Here is a 15,755-nt window from a genome sequence, read left to right as displayed (position 1 = left end):
TTCCCCAGAAGCTGTTAGAGTCTATGGATTCTTCAATTATATTGAGCTAATTTTTGACGTGCTGTTCTTTCTTTTTCCGTAGTGTATTTCTGTACTGTTTTAGTGATTCACCATAGTGAAGGCGTAGCTCAGATTTTATGGGTGTCACGCCCTGACCTTGGAGATCCTTATTATTCTCTATGTTTGGTTAGGTCAGGGTGTGACTCGGGTGGGAAATTCTATGTTTTCTATTTCTTTGTTTTTGGCCGAGTGTGGTTCCCAATCAGAGGCAGATGTCTATTGTTGTCTCTGATTGGGAGTCATACTTAGGCAGCCTGTTTTCCGCCTGAGTTTGTGGGATCTTGTTTTCTGTTTAGTGCCTGTGCCTGACAGAACTGTGCGCTTTCGTTTTTTGACTGTTATTTTATTTGAGTGTTTTTTTGGAATAAATAATCATGAACAGTTTCCACTCTGCGATTTGGTCCACTCATTCTACCACCAATGAGAGCCATTACAATGGGTCTCTATGTTTTTGTTTAGATAGGTTTCTCAATATCTTTCTTAGGTTTTTGCATTATTCCTCAAACCATTTGTAATTTTTGTTAATTTTCTTCGGTTTTCTGTTTTGAATTTTTTTGTTTTGATAGGGAGGCTGAGAGACCAAATATACTGCTTAGGTTTTTACTGCCAAGTTTACAGTACACATTCACTATTACAGTGGAACCTTTTGTCCAGGAAGTTGTCTAAAAGGGATTGAATTTGTTGTTGCCAAATAGTTTTTTGATAGGTTTCCTTCCATCTATAGGATTTCTTAAAATTATTCCGTTCCTTTGGCTTTGATGCCTCATGATTGAGTAGTGCTCTGTTCAAGTAGACAGGGATTTTGCTGTGATCTGATGGAGGTGTCAGTGGTCTGACTGTGAATGCTCTGAGAGAGTCTGGGTTGAGGTCAGTGATAAAGTAGTCAACAGTGCTACTGACAGGAGATGAGTTATAGGTATACCTACCATAGAGGTCCCCTCGAAGCCTACCATTGACTATGTACATACCCAGCGTGCGACAGAGCTGCAGGAGTTGTGACCCGTTTTTTGTTGGTTATGTTATCATAGTTATGCCTAGGGGGGCATACGGGGGAGGGAATGCTGAAACAATCACACTCTCACACTCAACACTGGTTATTACCAGGTTATTAACACCAACACCAGGGTTCATTTATACCACTGAGTATTAATTTAACACTTGAATCAACACTATAAATGTTAAATTGAAAAACATTAACACTGGCCAATTTGCTGTGAATGGATCAAAACATATGTATCTTTCTTGCATGTGGTTTATTACTAGATCTGAATATCATAGGTGTCATGACAGAATATGGCGATATAATTTGTTGCAACAATTCACCCTCTTTCGTTCGTCTCCCATTGTTTCACACTCATTTGCAGATGGAAAATAAATCTCTCTCTCTATAGATGTATATCTCTCTATTTCCCTCTCTAACTCTCTCTCTAACTCTCTCTCTCTCTCTCTAACTCTCTCTCTCTCTCTAACTCTCTCTCTCTCTAACTCTCTCTCTCTCTAACTCTCTCTCTCTATTTCCCTCTCTAACTCTCTCTCTAACTCTCTCTCTCTCTAACTCTCTCTCTCTCTCGCTCTCTCTCTCTCTCTCTAACTCTCTCTCTCTCTCTCTCTAACTCTCTCTCTCTCTATCTCTCTATTTCCCTCTCTAACTCTCTCTCTAACTCTCTCTCTCTCTCTAACTCTCTCTCTCTCTCTAACTCTCTCTCTCTCGCTAACTCTCTCTCTCTCGCTAACTCTCTCTCTCTCTAACTCTCTCTCTCTCTAACTCTCTCTCTAACTCTCTCTCTCTCTCTCTCTAACTCTCTCTCTCTCTAACTCTCTCTCTCTCTAACTCTCTCTCTCTCTAACTCTCTCTCTCTCTCTCTGAAGGCTAGTTGAGGGTGCCATTTGTCTGAAGGCGTGCAGGTGTGGGAATACTGTGTCCTACTTTTTAAAATTAGACTTTTGCTTATGATGAGTCCCTACGCCAAAGAGCCTACCTCAAATACAAAACTCTGGGATTTAACAGCCAGTTTGGTTGGTTTCAGAAGAAGTGTTTATTATTATTCCGTACTGTATCTGTTGATTCGTCCACAGTCAAGCTGGATAAGGATAAATATACTTTTCTGCCCTTGTACACGTTTCAGAAGTACATCATCACAAACTCAGACAACCCCAGACAAGCTGATGTAGAAAAAGCATCAATTTCTGTGGCTAATCAATTATACTATTTTGGATGTACGAATGTAGGATCTTAATTTGAGCCAGTTTGCTAAAGTAGGAAAATAATCCTGCAGCAACAGGACATTTTAATTATTATGTGGATTATAATTTCTGGAGATTTTTGTAGGAGTTGATACATTTTTCAAGTCTGACATTTTTATGTAGAAATTACAAACCTTTTTTAACCTCAAATACACTGCAGGAAAGTTATCCTGCAACATGGTGATCAAATTAAGATCTATATCTGTAGGGTGAGCGAGTCTGGCGGATTTCAGTAAACCAGAATATTTGATAGTACTCTGGCTCTGTGTGCTAACTATTTGGTAGATCATGTACTCTTGCAATATATCCAGAAGGCAACTATTTTTAGTGCCTCAATCAATTGAGTTTAAAGAACCAAAATAGCATCTGAAAATAATGTAAATACCTGCTTATTGTTTTAAACACTGAGAGTTGTGTGTTTTGACCCCTCCGAAATGAGGTTAACCATGTCTCTCTATATCTCCCTTTCCATTCTCCTCTCTCCCTACCTCTCTTCTCCCTCCCTCACTCCACAGCCAGTATCGTCCGGACCAAACAGTGGTGTGAGATGGTCCCATGTCTGGACGATGAGGGCTGTGACCTGTTAATCAATAAATCTGGATGGACTTGTACACAACCAGGAGGCAGAGTCAAAACCACTACGGTGAGTCTTATTTACAGAATGTATATTCATTATCACTATGTTTAAAAGCACATAATGGGGGTCACTTCTTGGAATTAGAATTACCAGAATGTTAACTTGAATAGGAATGTCAATTGTAGTCATTCTAATTCCATCAACCACCAATGTGTAGCCTTAACCCAGTGTGAACCCTTTCTCAGTCACTCACTACACAACACCACAAGCCATGACTTGGCTCCCATGTCAGAGTTAGCTCCCGACAGTTCCACAGTTCCATCCCAGAGTTAGCTACACTAGCTGGCAGCAGACAGCAGAATGCTCATATTAATGAATCCAACCTCAGCCAGGTACACCTAAGCAAGCGTACCTAAAACGCTTCTCCGCTCCCTCCTACTTCTCCCCAACAACACAGTGGTTTGTTTACCTGTTCATCGCTCCTAATTAGTTTGAATTAAGGTAAACTCTTAAAGCTAATGACTGGAGCGGATGGAGTCTTCACGGCCAGGTATTTTGGGGAGAGAAAGCAACCTCTCTCCCTTTCTTCACTCACGCACACACTAAACGACAACAGTAAAACACTGTTGAATGCACATTAAAATACATTAAATATGTTTTACAGAATTAATGCTCTAGATTGCACTCCATTATGTATAAAATGGTGAGAAATACAGGTGTTAACTGTAATTGGAAGCGTCCTGTCACACCCTGACCTTAGTTATCTATGTCTTCTGTATTATTTTGGTCAGGTCAGGGTGTGACGAGGGTGGGTATGTGTGTTTTAGTATTGTCTAAGGGTTTTGTATATCTATGGGGTTTTGGTATGTCTAGGTAAATGTAGGTCTATGGTGGCCTGAATTGGTTCCCAATCAGAGGCAGCTGTTTGTCATTGTCTCTGATTGGGGATCCTATTTAGGTTGCCGTTTTCCATTTTTGGTTATGTGGGTTATTGTCTATGTGTAGTTGCCTGTCAGCACTCGGTTTATATAGCGTCACGTTCGTTTTGTTTAGTGTTTCTTCTTTATTAAAAGAAGTATGTATTCATATTGGTCTCATCAATACGACGAATGTGACACCTCCTGTAAAAATTACTCTGACATACTGTATTTCTGTACAGTAATAGCTTTGCCTACTGTAGATTTAAATGTTCAGTTTTGCACCAACCTCATGCTGTCAGGTGAGACGAATGAATATCAGCCAATTATCAGTCAAAGGTTTGGACACACCTACTCATTCAAGTGTTTTTCTGTATTTTTACTATTTTCTACAAGAAAATAGTCAAATAAACCTTCCAACCAGGATTTCTGTAAATCACATTATGTTGGCTTTGCAGTGATGTGTAATTTCTATTGGAATCTAGCCAGTAATAAGGCATACAGCTACAATTTGTATTAATCCGCAACCTCTATTCATAATGACTGCCAGGGTTAAGAGGAAGCTACCTAGCCATTTAAACTGGAACAACCATTTCAGTAAAGGGTGCAAAAGTTCAATGATTGGATTAGTTTAGATAACTTATTGTTATCTTTGTGGAGCTTAACATTTAATCAATCAATCACTCAATGTACAGTTGAAGTCGGAAGTTTACATACACTTAGGTTGGAGTCATTAAAACTCGTTCTTCAACCACTCCACAAATTTCTTGTTAACAAACTATAGTTGGTTAGGACATCCGCTTTGTGCATGACACAAGTCATTTTTCCAACAATTGTTTACAGACAGATTATTTCACTTATAACTCGCTTTTATCACAATTCCAGTGGGTCAGAAGTTTACATGCACTAAGTTGACTGTGCCTTTACACAACTTGGAAAATTCCAGAAAATGAATTCATGGCTTTAGAAGCTTCTGATAAGCTAATTGCCATCGTTTGAGTCAATTGGAGGTGTCCCTGTGGATGTATTTAAAGGCCTACCTTCAAAGCCTCTTTGCTTGATAACATGGGAAAATCAAAAGAAATCAGCCAAGACACTCTAGTCCCAAACTGTTATAGACCTATATCCATTCTAACCTGTCTTTCTAAAGTCTTCAAAAGCCAAGTTAATAAACAGATCTCTGGCCTCCCGGGTGGCACAGTGGTCTAAGGCACTGCAGAGACTCTGGAGTGGAGCCCAGGCTCTGTTGAAGCCGGCCGCGACCGGGAGGTCCTTGGGGCCATGGCCTAGCGTCGTCCGGGTTAGGGAGGGTTTGGCCGGTAGGGATATCCTCGCTTGGTGTACGGTGTTTCCTCTGACACATTGGTGCGGCTGGCTTCCGGGTTGGATGCGCACTGTGTTAAGAAGCAGTGCGGCTTGGTTGGGTTGTGTTTCGGAGGACGCATGTCTCTTGACCTTTGTCTCTGCTGGGCCCGTACGGGAGTTGTAGCGATGAGACAAGACAGTAACTACTAACAATTGGATAGCATGAAATTGGGGAGAAAAGGGGATAAATAAATAATAATAAACAGATCACTGACCATTTCGAATCCCACCGCACCTTCTCCGCTGTGTGAGCTGGTCACGGGTGCACCTCAGCCACGCTCAAGGTACTAAACGATATCATAACCTCCATCGTTAAAAGACAGTACAGTGCAGCCGTCTTCATTGACTCGTATTCTTATCGGCAGACTCAACAGGCTTGGTTTCTCAAATGACTGCCTCGCCTGGTTTACCAACTACTTCTCAGTCAGAGTTGTGTGTTAAATCGGAGGGCATGTTGTCTGGACCTCTGGCAGTCTCTATGGGGGTACCACAGGGTTCAATTCCCGGGCCGACACCTTTCTCTGTATATATCAACAATGTTGCTCTTGCTGCATGTGATTCCCTCATCCACCTCTTTCTCTTGCTGCATGTGATCCACCTCTACACAGAAGACACCATTCTGTATATATTTGGCCCTTCATTGGACACTGTGTTAACTAACCTCCAAACGAGCTTCAATGCCATACAACACTCCTTCCGTGGCCTCCAACTGCTCTTAAATGCTAGTAAAACCAATTGCATGCTTTTCAACCGTTCGCTGCCCGCACCCGCCTGTCGGACTCGCATCACTACTCTGGACGGTTCTGACTTAGAATATGTGGACAACTACAAATACCTAGGTGTCTGGCTAGACTGTAAACTCTTCTTCCAGACTCATATTACACATCTCCAATCCAAAATTAAATCTAGAATCGGCTTCCTATTTCGCAACAAAGACTCCTTCACTCACGTCGCCAAACATACCTCGTAAAACTGATTATCCTACCGATCCTCGACTTCTATGATGTCATTTACAAAATAGCTTCCAATACTCTACACAGTAAACTGGATGCAGTCTATCACAGTGCCATCCATTTGTCACCAAAGCCCCTTATACGGCAGGGCAGCAGGGTAGCCTAGTGGTTAGAGCGTTGGACTAGCCGGAAGGTTGCAAGTTCAAACCCCCGAGCTGACAAGGTACAAATCTGTCGTTCTGCTCCTGAACAGGCAGTTAACCCAGGCCGTCATTGTAAATAAGAATTTGTTCTTAACTGACTTGCCTAGTTAAATAAAGGTAAAATAAAAAATAAATGAATAAAATACCACCCACCACTGTGACCTGTAAGCTCTAGTGGGCTGGCCCTAGCTACATATTTGTCACCAGACCCACTGGCTCCAGGTCACAGTGGTGGGTAAAGCTCTGCCTTATCTAGGCTTACTGGTCACATTAACAACACCCACCCATCACGCACTCCTGCAGGAATATCTCACTGGTCATCCCCAAAGCCAACACTTCCTTTGGCCGCCTTTCCTTCCAGTTCTCTGCTGCCAATGACTGGAAGGAATTGCAAAAATCGCTGAAGCTGGAGCTATTTCCCTCACTAACTTTAAACATCAGCTATCTGAGCAGCTAACCAATCGCTGCAGCTAGCCCATCTGTAAATATCCCACCCAATCTACTCATCCCCATATTGTTTTAATGTACTTTTATGCTCTTTTGCACACTAGCTCTTTTGCACATCACCATCTGCTCATCTATCACTCCAGTGTTCATTTGCTAAATTTGAATTACTTCACTACTATGGCCTATTTATTGCCTTTCCTCCTCATGCCATTTGCACACACTGTATAAAGACTTTATTATTTTTCCTATTGTGTTATTAACTGTTTAGTTGTTTATTTCATATGTAACTCTGTATTGTTGTTTTTGTCGCACTGTATTGCTTTATCTTGGCCAGGTCGCAGTTGTAAATGAGAACTTATTCTCACCTAGCTTACCTGGTTAAATAGTGGTGAAATATATTTTTTTTAAAGACCTCAGAAAAAGAATTGTAGACCTCCACAAGTCTGGTTCATCCATGGGAGCAATTTCCAAATGCCTGAAGGTACCACGTTCATCTGTACAAGCAATAGTACGCAAGAATAAACCCAATGGGACCACGCAGCCGTCATACCGCTCAGGAAGGAGACTCCTTCTGGCTCCTAGAGATAAACGTACTTTGGTGGGAAAAGTGCAAATCAATTCCAGAACAATAACAAATGACCTTGTGGAGATGCTGGAAGAAACAGTTACAAAAGTGTCTATATCCACAGTAAAACAAGTCCTATATCGACATAACCTGAAAGGCCGTTGAGCAAGGAAGAAGCCGCTGCTCCAAAACGTGTGTGCAAGCTAGGAGGCCTACAACCCTGACTCAGTTACATCATCTCCTTCAGGGGGAATGGGTCAAAATTCACCCAACTTATTGTGGGAAGCTTGTGGAAGGCTACCCGAAACATTTGACCCAAGTTTAACAATTTAGTGCATGTAAACTTGTAAACTTCTGGTCCACTCGGAATGAGATGAAAGAAGTAAAAGCTGAAATAAATCATTCTCTCTACTATTATTCTGTCATTTCATATTCTTTAAATAAAGTGGTGATCCCAACTGACCTAAAACAGGGTATTTTTACTAGGATTAAATGTCAGTAATTGTGAAAAACTGAGTTTAAATGTATTTGGCTAAGGTGTATGTAAACTTCTGACTTCAACTGTACATGCAAAAACACATTTATTAAAAACAATTCCAAAAATATCCACCTGCAGTAGAGCAAGTTAAAATTTGTCATTATACCGTTAAAACATTTATTTGGTGTGAATTCTCATTTAGTTTTGAGTCAGTACCACAAAAACCTTTTGGTAGTAATTGCATTGGCTTTGATTACAACCTACTATAAATATTTGACTTAAAAATGCCTTGGGGTTTACAGTGTACTGTACTTCTGGATCACAAAAAACCTTTTGGCCTCAAGTGGTTGCATGGTATTGTTTTTTTGGGTCATTAACATATTTTGAGGCATGCCTTCTAAGAGGCTACTTTTGGTACACCCATGAGTGTGAGTACTGTGCCAATTTAACTAATATGTGTTAATAGCTTTCGAACAACAAAATGTGTGTAGGGGACAGATTGGAGTGTCAAATAGCCTCAAACCTTCAATGGTTGAGTATTTGCTATGTTTTGCTCTGTAGCCTCTAGAAGTGTAAGTTATTCATACATATTTGATGTACAGTGTATATACACTACCGTTCAAAAGTTTGGGGCCACTTAGAAATGTCCTTGTTTTTTAAAGAAAAGCATTCTGTACTCGTCTCTTCATTGTTAATGTTGAGACTGGTGTTTTGCAGGTACTATTTGATGAAGCTCCCAGTTGAAGGTCTTGTGAGGCATCTGTTTCTTAAACTACACACTCTAATGTACTTGTACACTTGCTCAGTTGTGCACCGGGGCCTCCCACTCCTCTTTCTATTCTGGTTAGAGCCAATTTGCTCTGTTCTGTGAAGAGAGTAGTACATAGCGTATGAGATCTTCAGTTTCTTGGCAATTTCTGGCATGAGATAGCCTTCATTTCTCAGAACAAGAATAGACAGACGAGTTTCAGAAGAAAGGTCTTTGTTGCTCACCATTTTGAGCCTATAATCAAACCCACAAATGCTGATGCTCCAGATACTCAACTAGTCTAAAGAAGGCCAGTTTTATTGCCTCTTAAAATCAGCACAACAGTTTTCAACTGTGCTAACATCATTACAAAAGGGTTTTCTAATGATCAATTAAATGAGAAACTTGGATTAGCTAACACAACGTGCCATTTGAACACAGGAGTGTGATGGTTGCTGATAAGGGGCCTCTGTTTGCCTACGCATGTGGATATTCCATTTAAAAAAATCTGCCGTTTCCAGCTACAATAGTCATTTACAACATTAACAATGTCAACACTGTATTTCTGATAAATTTGAGGTCATTTTAATGGACAAAAAAATGGCTTTTTTTCCAAAAGCAATTACATTTCTAAGTGACCCCAAACTTTTGAACTGTAGTGTATGTATAATGTATATATTTGATATGCTGTGATATGAAAAAACATTACCTAGCAGGCAACCTGCTTGCACCAATCCCATGCAGTTACAGTAAAATAGCTGGCATGTCTACTGCCAGTTTAATGCTGTAAATTTACAGGCAAAAGTTTTACAGTGCACACACCCACCGTCGCTTCCCTCTCTCCCCGTGTCGCAAACACTATCCTGCCTCCACTCATTAGTAATTTAATACTGTTAATTTGGGCACATTGGTTACGCAGCTGTCTCTCTCTCCCCAATTTGCCTCCCCACCCGCCCTTCGTGAACTCTGACCAGCGTAGGCCTCATCATTAATTAATCTGTCATATTTAAGTCATCAGCTGAGTCTAACTTGTTTACTCCTTCTCCTGAAGAGATGCGCCGAGTCACGCCAATGCCGTGACTCATATCCGTGTATCATTTTCAAAGAGTTAAATCCAATTGATACAGTTCATTATCGAGTCTCTCTCTTACCCTATATCGCAAGTTGAACCCCACAAACATCTTATAGCATTGCATACTGTAGACATTAACACACAGAGAATTCCCGAGCTATACGTCTGTTGTGTTTGACAGATGTGAGGTATAGATAGAAGGTTGGGTGAGTCTATTTCGAACCAAGTTAGAAGGCTGTTTGTCATCCTGTGTTGATGTTGGCTCTGAGAGGCTGAGAGATGACAGGTATTCATGGCTGCTCCATATTGTACGTCAAATGGACGGTCAGAGGCCATAGTTGGCTAGGGATGAGCTGTATAGGTGAAGTGATGTACTGGCTGGGTATGTGTGTGGGTTCGTGATTGCCTGCCTAACTACGTGCCTGCCTGTCCACCTTTCTAGTGTCTGTCTGTCTGTCTGTCTGTCTGTCTGTCTGTCTGTCTGTCTGTCTGTCAGTGAGTGAGTGACATGTACAGTCACTTTCCGAGGTGCTGGTTGTGAACATGGACAGACAAGGCACTGGGGCTTTTGACCAAGCTCACAGTACATAGTGACTCAATTCCATTCATGTGGTAAAAACTATGACTTTTCTTCAAATCCCACCATCTCATTGATGCATCATTTTTGTTTGGTTTAATACTGGTGGCCTATTCTGATCCTTTCTGAGGCCAAGAGGCTTTTTGTGGTTCACAGTGTGTGTGGATGTTGATGGTTAATCCGAAATGCCAGTGCAGTTTGTCATCTGCAGAGCATAGAAAAATAGAAAAAAAAGGCTATGCCAATCACTCTCTCCCAGACTCTGCCCCTCTTCATGTAAATGTAGGGTAAAGTAACTTGTCCATCAGTGGACTAAATCAGGGTCACACAGAGTCATTATTGGTAGTCTTAAACAAATCTACTTTGAAACAGAAGCATACTCCTCACACACATGGTTATGGGCTTAAAAAAAGAAGAAATCCTCATTATGGCATATATAGAGTCACAGAAGTCTGAAATATAACAAAACTGTTTAACGTAGACGCCTGATTTTCAATGTTGTTTTTAACCATAAGACCTACGTATTCATGATGCAATGAAAGTTCAATTTAGCAATCACTAAGTACTGTACCTACCCCAATACCCCCACGGAGGATTTAAATGTGTATTTCTCACACACGGCAGCAGAGATAAACGCTAATGTCTAACATGGTTAACTGCATTTCAGAGACATCTCTCTGATGGTGATATGATATTAGTTTCAGCAGTCATCCTTGATACCTTCTTTCAGCTAAATTTCTTTAAGCTAAATTGCTTATTGCTCTCTCTCTCTCTCTCTGTGGATGCTTCACATCATTGTCTCCTCCATTGTGCTGGCAGATAAAACAGAGAGAACTGTCTCTCTTTCACTCTCTCATCACAGGGAACAAATGCATGCTGGGAAAAATAAGTTAAAGGGAGAGAAGAATCACCTTAGGTTATATCTGACAATATTTCTTGACAATTTAATAGGATAAACAATTCAAAGGAGTTTGGGAGAAGGTAAAGGAAGAGAGAGAGAGAGAGACAAGAAGTGGGAAGAAAAAGCTTGAACCCATCAGTCTGACAGATACAATTTTTTCAAATTGGAGCACATCAGGTAGTGGCCATTGTCTTTCATGGTTCTGGACCCTTTTACCTTTGTGAGAAGGCTGAGGTTTTCAAGAGAACATTTCATCTTGGCAGGAAGTGATACATTCTCCTGGCGGAAATCTTCTTTGGGAACACCATGCAGTGGTTCTTGAGGTTGAATACAACAAAGCAGTACACAGTATATCCAAGCCATGCGCATTAATGTTTACACTTCCTCAGCTAAAAGCTATCCCTCAAAGCTTTACCAAAACATTCACTTGTTATCCAACTCATTTCTCAAAGATTTGTTCAGACTTTAAGTTCCATTTAGAACAAACATTGAGTCAAAAAATGGAGAATGAGGCTTGTCTCAATTGAACCTTCTGACTCAGTGAAAACGATTTAACACCACGAACACTTTCTTTTTTCGGCCTAAAAGGCACTTGCTGCATCTTGTCTTCACACACTGATTCTACCATACATGGAGGGGTAGCCATGCGTGAACACACACACACACACACACACACACACATATAACTGCCACAGTGCATTGTGTGTGGACCCCAGGAAGAGTAGCTGCTGCATGTGCATTAGCTAATGCGGATCCTAATAAACTAAAACACACACACACACACACACACACACACACTGATTGTACCATACATAGAGGGGTAGCCTCTTAAGTGGCAGTTGATGAATTTAATCAGTGAATCCATTAGCTCGCTCCTGATTGGGGTATTTAACTACATAATAGAGAGTGGTGTCGGTGGCATCCACTGAGAGAAAGCCTGTGATTATGCACCACACTGTAATCAGGGCTGTTTCACAGCAGCATACGTGGTGTGGAGAGGTTGCTAATCAAGGAAGTGAAGGACTCAGTGTGTTAAGACTGAGAAAATTGTGAGGAAAGGATGATCCCACAGTGTTTTTTTTTACCCCAATTACATGATATCTAATTGGTAGTTACAGTCTTGTCCCATTGCTGTAACTCCTGTCCGGACTCCGGAGAGGCAAAGATCGAGAGCCATGCATCCTCCGAAACACGACCCTGCCCAGCCACACTGCTTCTTGACACACTGCTCGATGCTGGGCCAATTGTGCGCCGACTCATGGGTCTCCCAGTTGCGGCCAGCCCAAGATCGAACCCGGGTCTGTTGTGATGCCTCAAGCACTGTGTGTGTGTGTGTGTGTGTGTGTGTGTGTGTGTGTGTGTGTGTGTGTGTGTGTGTGTGTGTGTGTGTAGTAAATAAGGAAAACATTTGTGACATTTCGCCGGACCTCAAGGAAAAAATATTTTTTAGGCTTAGGAGTTAGGGTTACAATGAGGGTTAGAGTTAGAATCAGGTTTAGGGGTTAGATTTAGGAGTTATGGTTACAATGAGGGTTAGAGTTAGAATCAGGTTTAGGGGTTAGATTTAGGAGTTATGGTTACAATGAGGGTTAGAGTTAGAATCAGGTTTAGGGGTTAGATTTAGGAGTTAGGGTTACAATGAGGGTTAGAGTTAGAATCAGGTTTAGGGGTTAGATTTAGGAGTTAGGGTTACAATGAGGGTTAGAGTTAGAATCAGGTTTAGGGGTTAGATTTAGGAGTTATGGTTACAATGAGGGTTAGAGTTAGAATCAGATTTAGGGGTTAGATTTAGGAGTTAGGGTTACAATGAGGGTTAGAGTTAGAATCAGGTTTAGGGGTTAGATTTAGGAGTTAGGGTTACAATGAGGGTTAGAGTTAGAATCAGGTTTAGGGGTTAGATTTAGGAGTTAGGGTTACAATGAGGGTTAGAGTTAGAATCAGGTTTAGGGGTTAGATTTAGGAGTTAGGGTTACAATGAGGGTTAGAGTTTGAATCAGGTTTAGGGGTTAGATTTAGGAGTTAGGTTTACAATGAGGGTTAGAGTTAGAATCAGGCTTAGGGGTTAGATTTAGGAGTTAGGTTTACAATGAGGGTTAGAGTTAGAATCAGGGTTAGGGGTTAGATTTAGGAGTTAGGGTTACAATGAGGGTTAGAGTTAGAATCAGGTTTAGGGGTTAGATTTAGGAGTTAGGGTTACAATGAGGGTTAGAGTTAGAATCAGGTTTAGGGGTTAGATTTAGGAGTTAGGGTTACAATGAGGGTTAGAGTTTGAATCAGGTTTAGGGGTTAGATTTAGGAGTTAGGTTTACAATGAGGGTTAGAGTTAGAATCAGGCTTAGGGGTTCGATTTAGGAGTTAGGTTTACAATGAGGGTTAGAGTTAGAATCAGGGTTAGGGGTTAGATTTAGGAGTTAGGTTTACAATGAGGGTTAGAGTTAGAATCAGGGTTAGGGGTTAGATTTAGGAGTTAGGGTTACAATGAGGGTTAGAGTTAGAATCAGGTTTAGGGGTTAGATTTAGGAGTTAGGGTTACAATGAGGGTTAGAGTTTGAATCAGGTTTAGGGGTTAGATTTAGGAGTTAGGTTTACAATGAGGGTTAGAGTTAGAATCAGGCTTAGGGGTTCGATTTAGGAGTTAGGTTTACAATGAGGGTTAGAGTTAGAATCAGGGTTAGGGGTTAGATTTAGGAGTTAGGTTTACAATGAGGGTTAGAGTTAGAATCAGGGTTAGGGGTTAGATTTAGGAGTTAGGTTTAGTTTTAGGGTTAGCATTTTGGGGTTAAGGTGAGGTTAAGGGTTATGATTAGGTTCAGGTTTAGAGGTTAGGGAAAATATAATTTTGAATGGGAATACATTTTTTTGGTTTATATTCGCACACACTACCCTCTTAGGGAAAAAAACGTGTTCTCTTTTTTCGAAGAGTGTATTTCTACTGTATGACTGTGTTGAACAGAGTGTGTAACGCATCCCTTGGATTTGGATCATCCACAGTCCCAGTCCTAGCTAACTCATTAGAGGCTGTATAGAACTGCAGGCTGTGTATACTGGAAGGATTCCCGGCGGTGTGGTGCTGGTAGTGCAGGGTTTGATACGATACGGCCTGCCTTGCCTTGCTGTGTAATTGATCCCTTTGGGCCCGGCTGGTACGACAGAACACACACACACATGGCTGGCATGCCGTGCAGGACACATCCAGTTGAGGCTTTAACAGAATCACTGCAGAGCGGACAGATGCTCCGGCTGCCATGCAAACAGGCTCAGCCGCTGCAAACCATTAGCCACCACCGCCATGCCTCCCTCCCTAGTCCGAAACTGCATGGAGGAGCCGTGCACGCTTCAAACCGTTAGCTAGAAAGAGGTACATACTCGCACACACGCACACACACACACACACACACACACACATCACCTTCATTTTGAAAAGTATTTTATGGTTTGGAAGATTTGTAGAGAGATCTCACACAGATTGTTTTGTTACTGTATTCTTCTTTACGGAAGCTGCACAGTAGGCTTTTGACCTGTGGGGCATATTGCTCTAATTATTTTGGTCAATTGTGGTAACACTCTGGTTTGAAAACTACTAAATGACTCCTTCCCTCCTCCCTTTCTCCCTCCCCTCTGTAATTTCCCTCCAGGCTCTATGACGTGACTGGAGTCCCTGTGGGTCCTCCATTCCGCTAACAGTACCATGGCGGAGGAGAGCATTGATGACCATGACAGACAACCTCAGACCATACCACCAACCACCACCACCACCACTGGTCCATTACTACAGACATGAACAACCTACACAACCAACTCTAAACCACAGTGGGCATTATCCACAAAGCAAGGTACAGAATGAATTCATCAACACAGGAATCAGCATCAAAGCATAACGGGAAAACAAATGTCTAACCTAACCAATGTTATTTTTATGATTCTGGCAGAATGATAGTATTGCAGCATGATGTTGACAAGTGTGCACTAAGATACACTGGTAATAATATAATATTATATATTAGTGTTGCAATTCGATTTCTATGGAAGTGTAGAAACTCCACGCCTTGAGCTCAAAGGCCCCCAGAGTCCGTTTTGCAACAACAAAAAAATCCATGTGTATAGCATTAGGAAGAGCCATTGAGTTCTGTACCATTATATTGACATGTCGTATATGTTGTTTTTTCAATTTTTACACCCAGAGCCATGTATCCACACAGAGGAATGAACGAGACACCACACACACACACACACACACATACAGTATACTACCAGAACCATATAGACTGGTCTAGATACTGCCAGCATGTCTTGGTGAAACAGACACGTCTCTGACTAAATCTTTCTTATCTTGTCATGAAAATGAATGAAGCCCGTTGTGTAAAGCAAGACGGTGCTTTTTCACAATATTATTCGTAAAGTACAAACTGTACAGTCGATAGTCTCAGTCTCGGTTTTATGTTTTCTTTATGTTTACTCTCTGTTCATTCAGCCATCCTATATGTATCTCAGATAGTACTGTATGTCTAGGTTCAGACTAATTGGAGTTACGTGGGCTGAAAACCCTTAAAGACATAAACAATTAGGTGGTGAGTGAGATGATACTGTATAGAATAGCAGAAATAGCCAACGTAGTATGCTACCTACACTCAGAAAAAAAGGTTTAGAT

The 15,755-nt window shown here is 41.3% G+C and overlaps 1 protein-coding gene across 2 annotated transcripts in view; it reads left to right on the top strand.

Annotated features, from left to right (window-relative positions):
* The window catches only part of tafa5a (TAFA chemokine like family member 5a), a 172,845-nt gene that overhangs the window by 149,954 nt on the left and 7,136 nt on the right, over nt 1–15,755 (top strand). For both annotated transcript variants that reach the window (XM_021563372.2, XM_021563373.2), the window contains exons 3-4: nt 2,820–2,947; nt 14,743–14,940. In XM_021563372.2, the coding sequence (XP_021419047.1) occupies nt 2,820–2,947; nt 14,743–14,751 (137 nt within the window). In that variant the 3' untranslated portion in view covers nt 14,752–14,940. The remainder of the gene's footprint in view (nt 1–2,819; nt 2,948–14,742; nt 14,941–15,755) is intronic.

Source organism: Oncorhynchus mykiss, chromosome 15 (assembly GCF_013265735.2).
Source record: "Oncorhynchus mykiss isolate Arlee chromosome 15, USDA_OmykA_1.1, whole genome shotgun sequence".
Taxonomy (NCBI): domain Eukaryota; kingdom Metazoa; phylum Chordata; class Actinopteri; order Salmoniformes; family Salmonidae; genus Oncorhynchus; species Oncorhynchus mykiss.
Note: the sequence above shows the minus strand (reverse complement) of the source record. Positions and strands in the feature narration are given on the sequence as shown.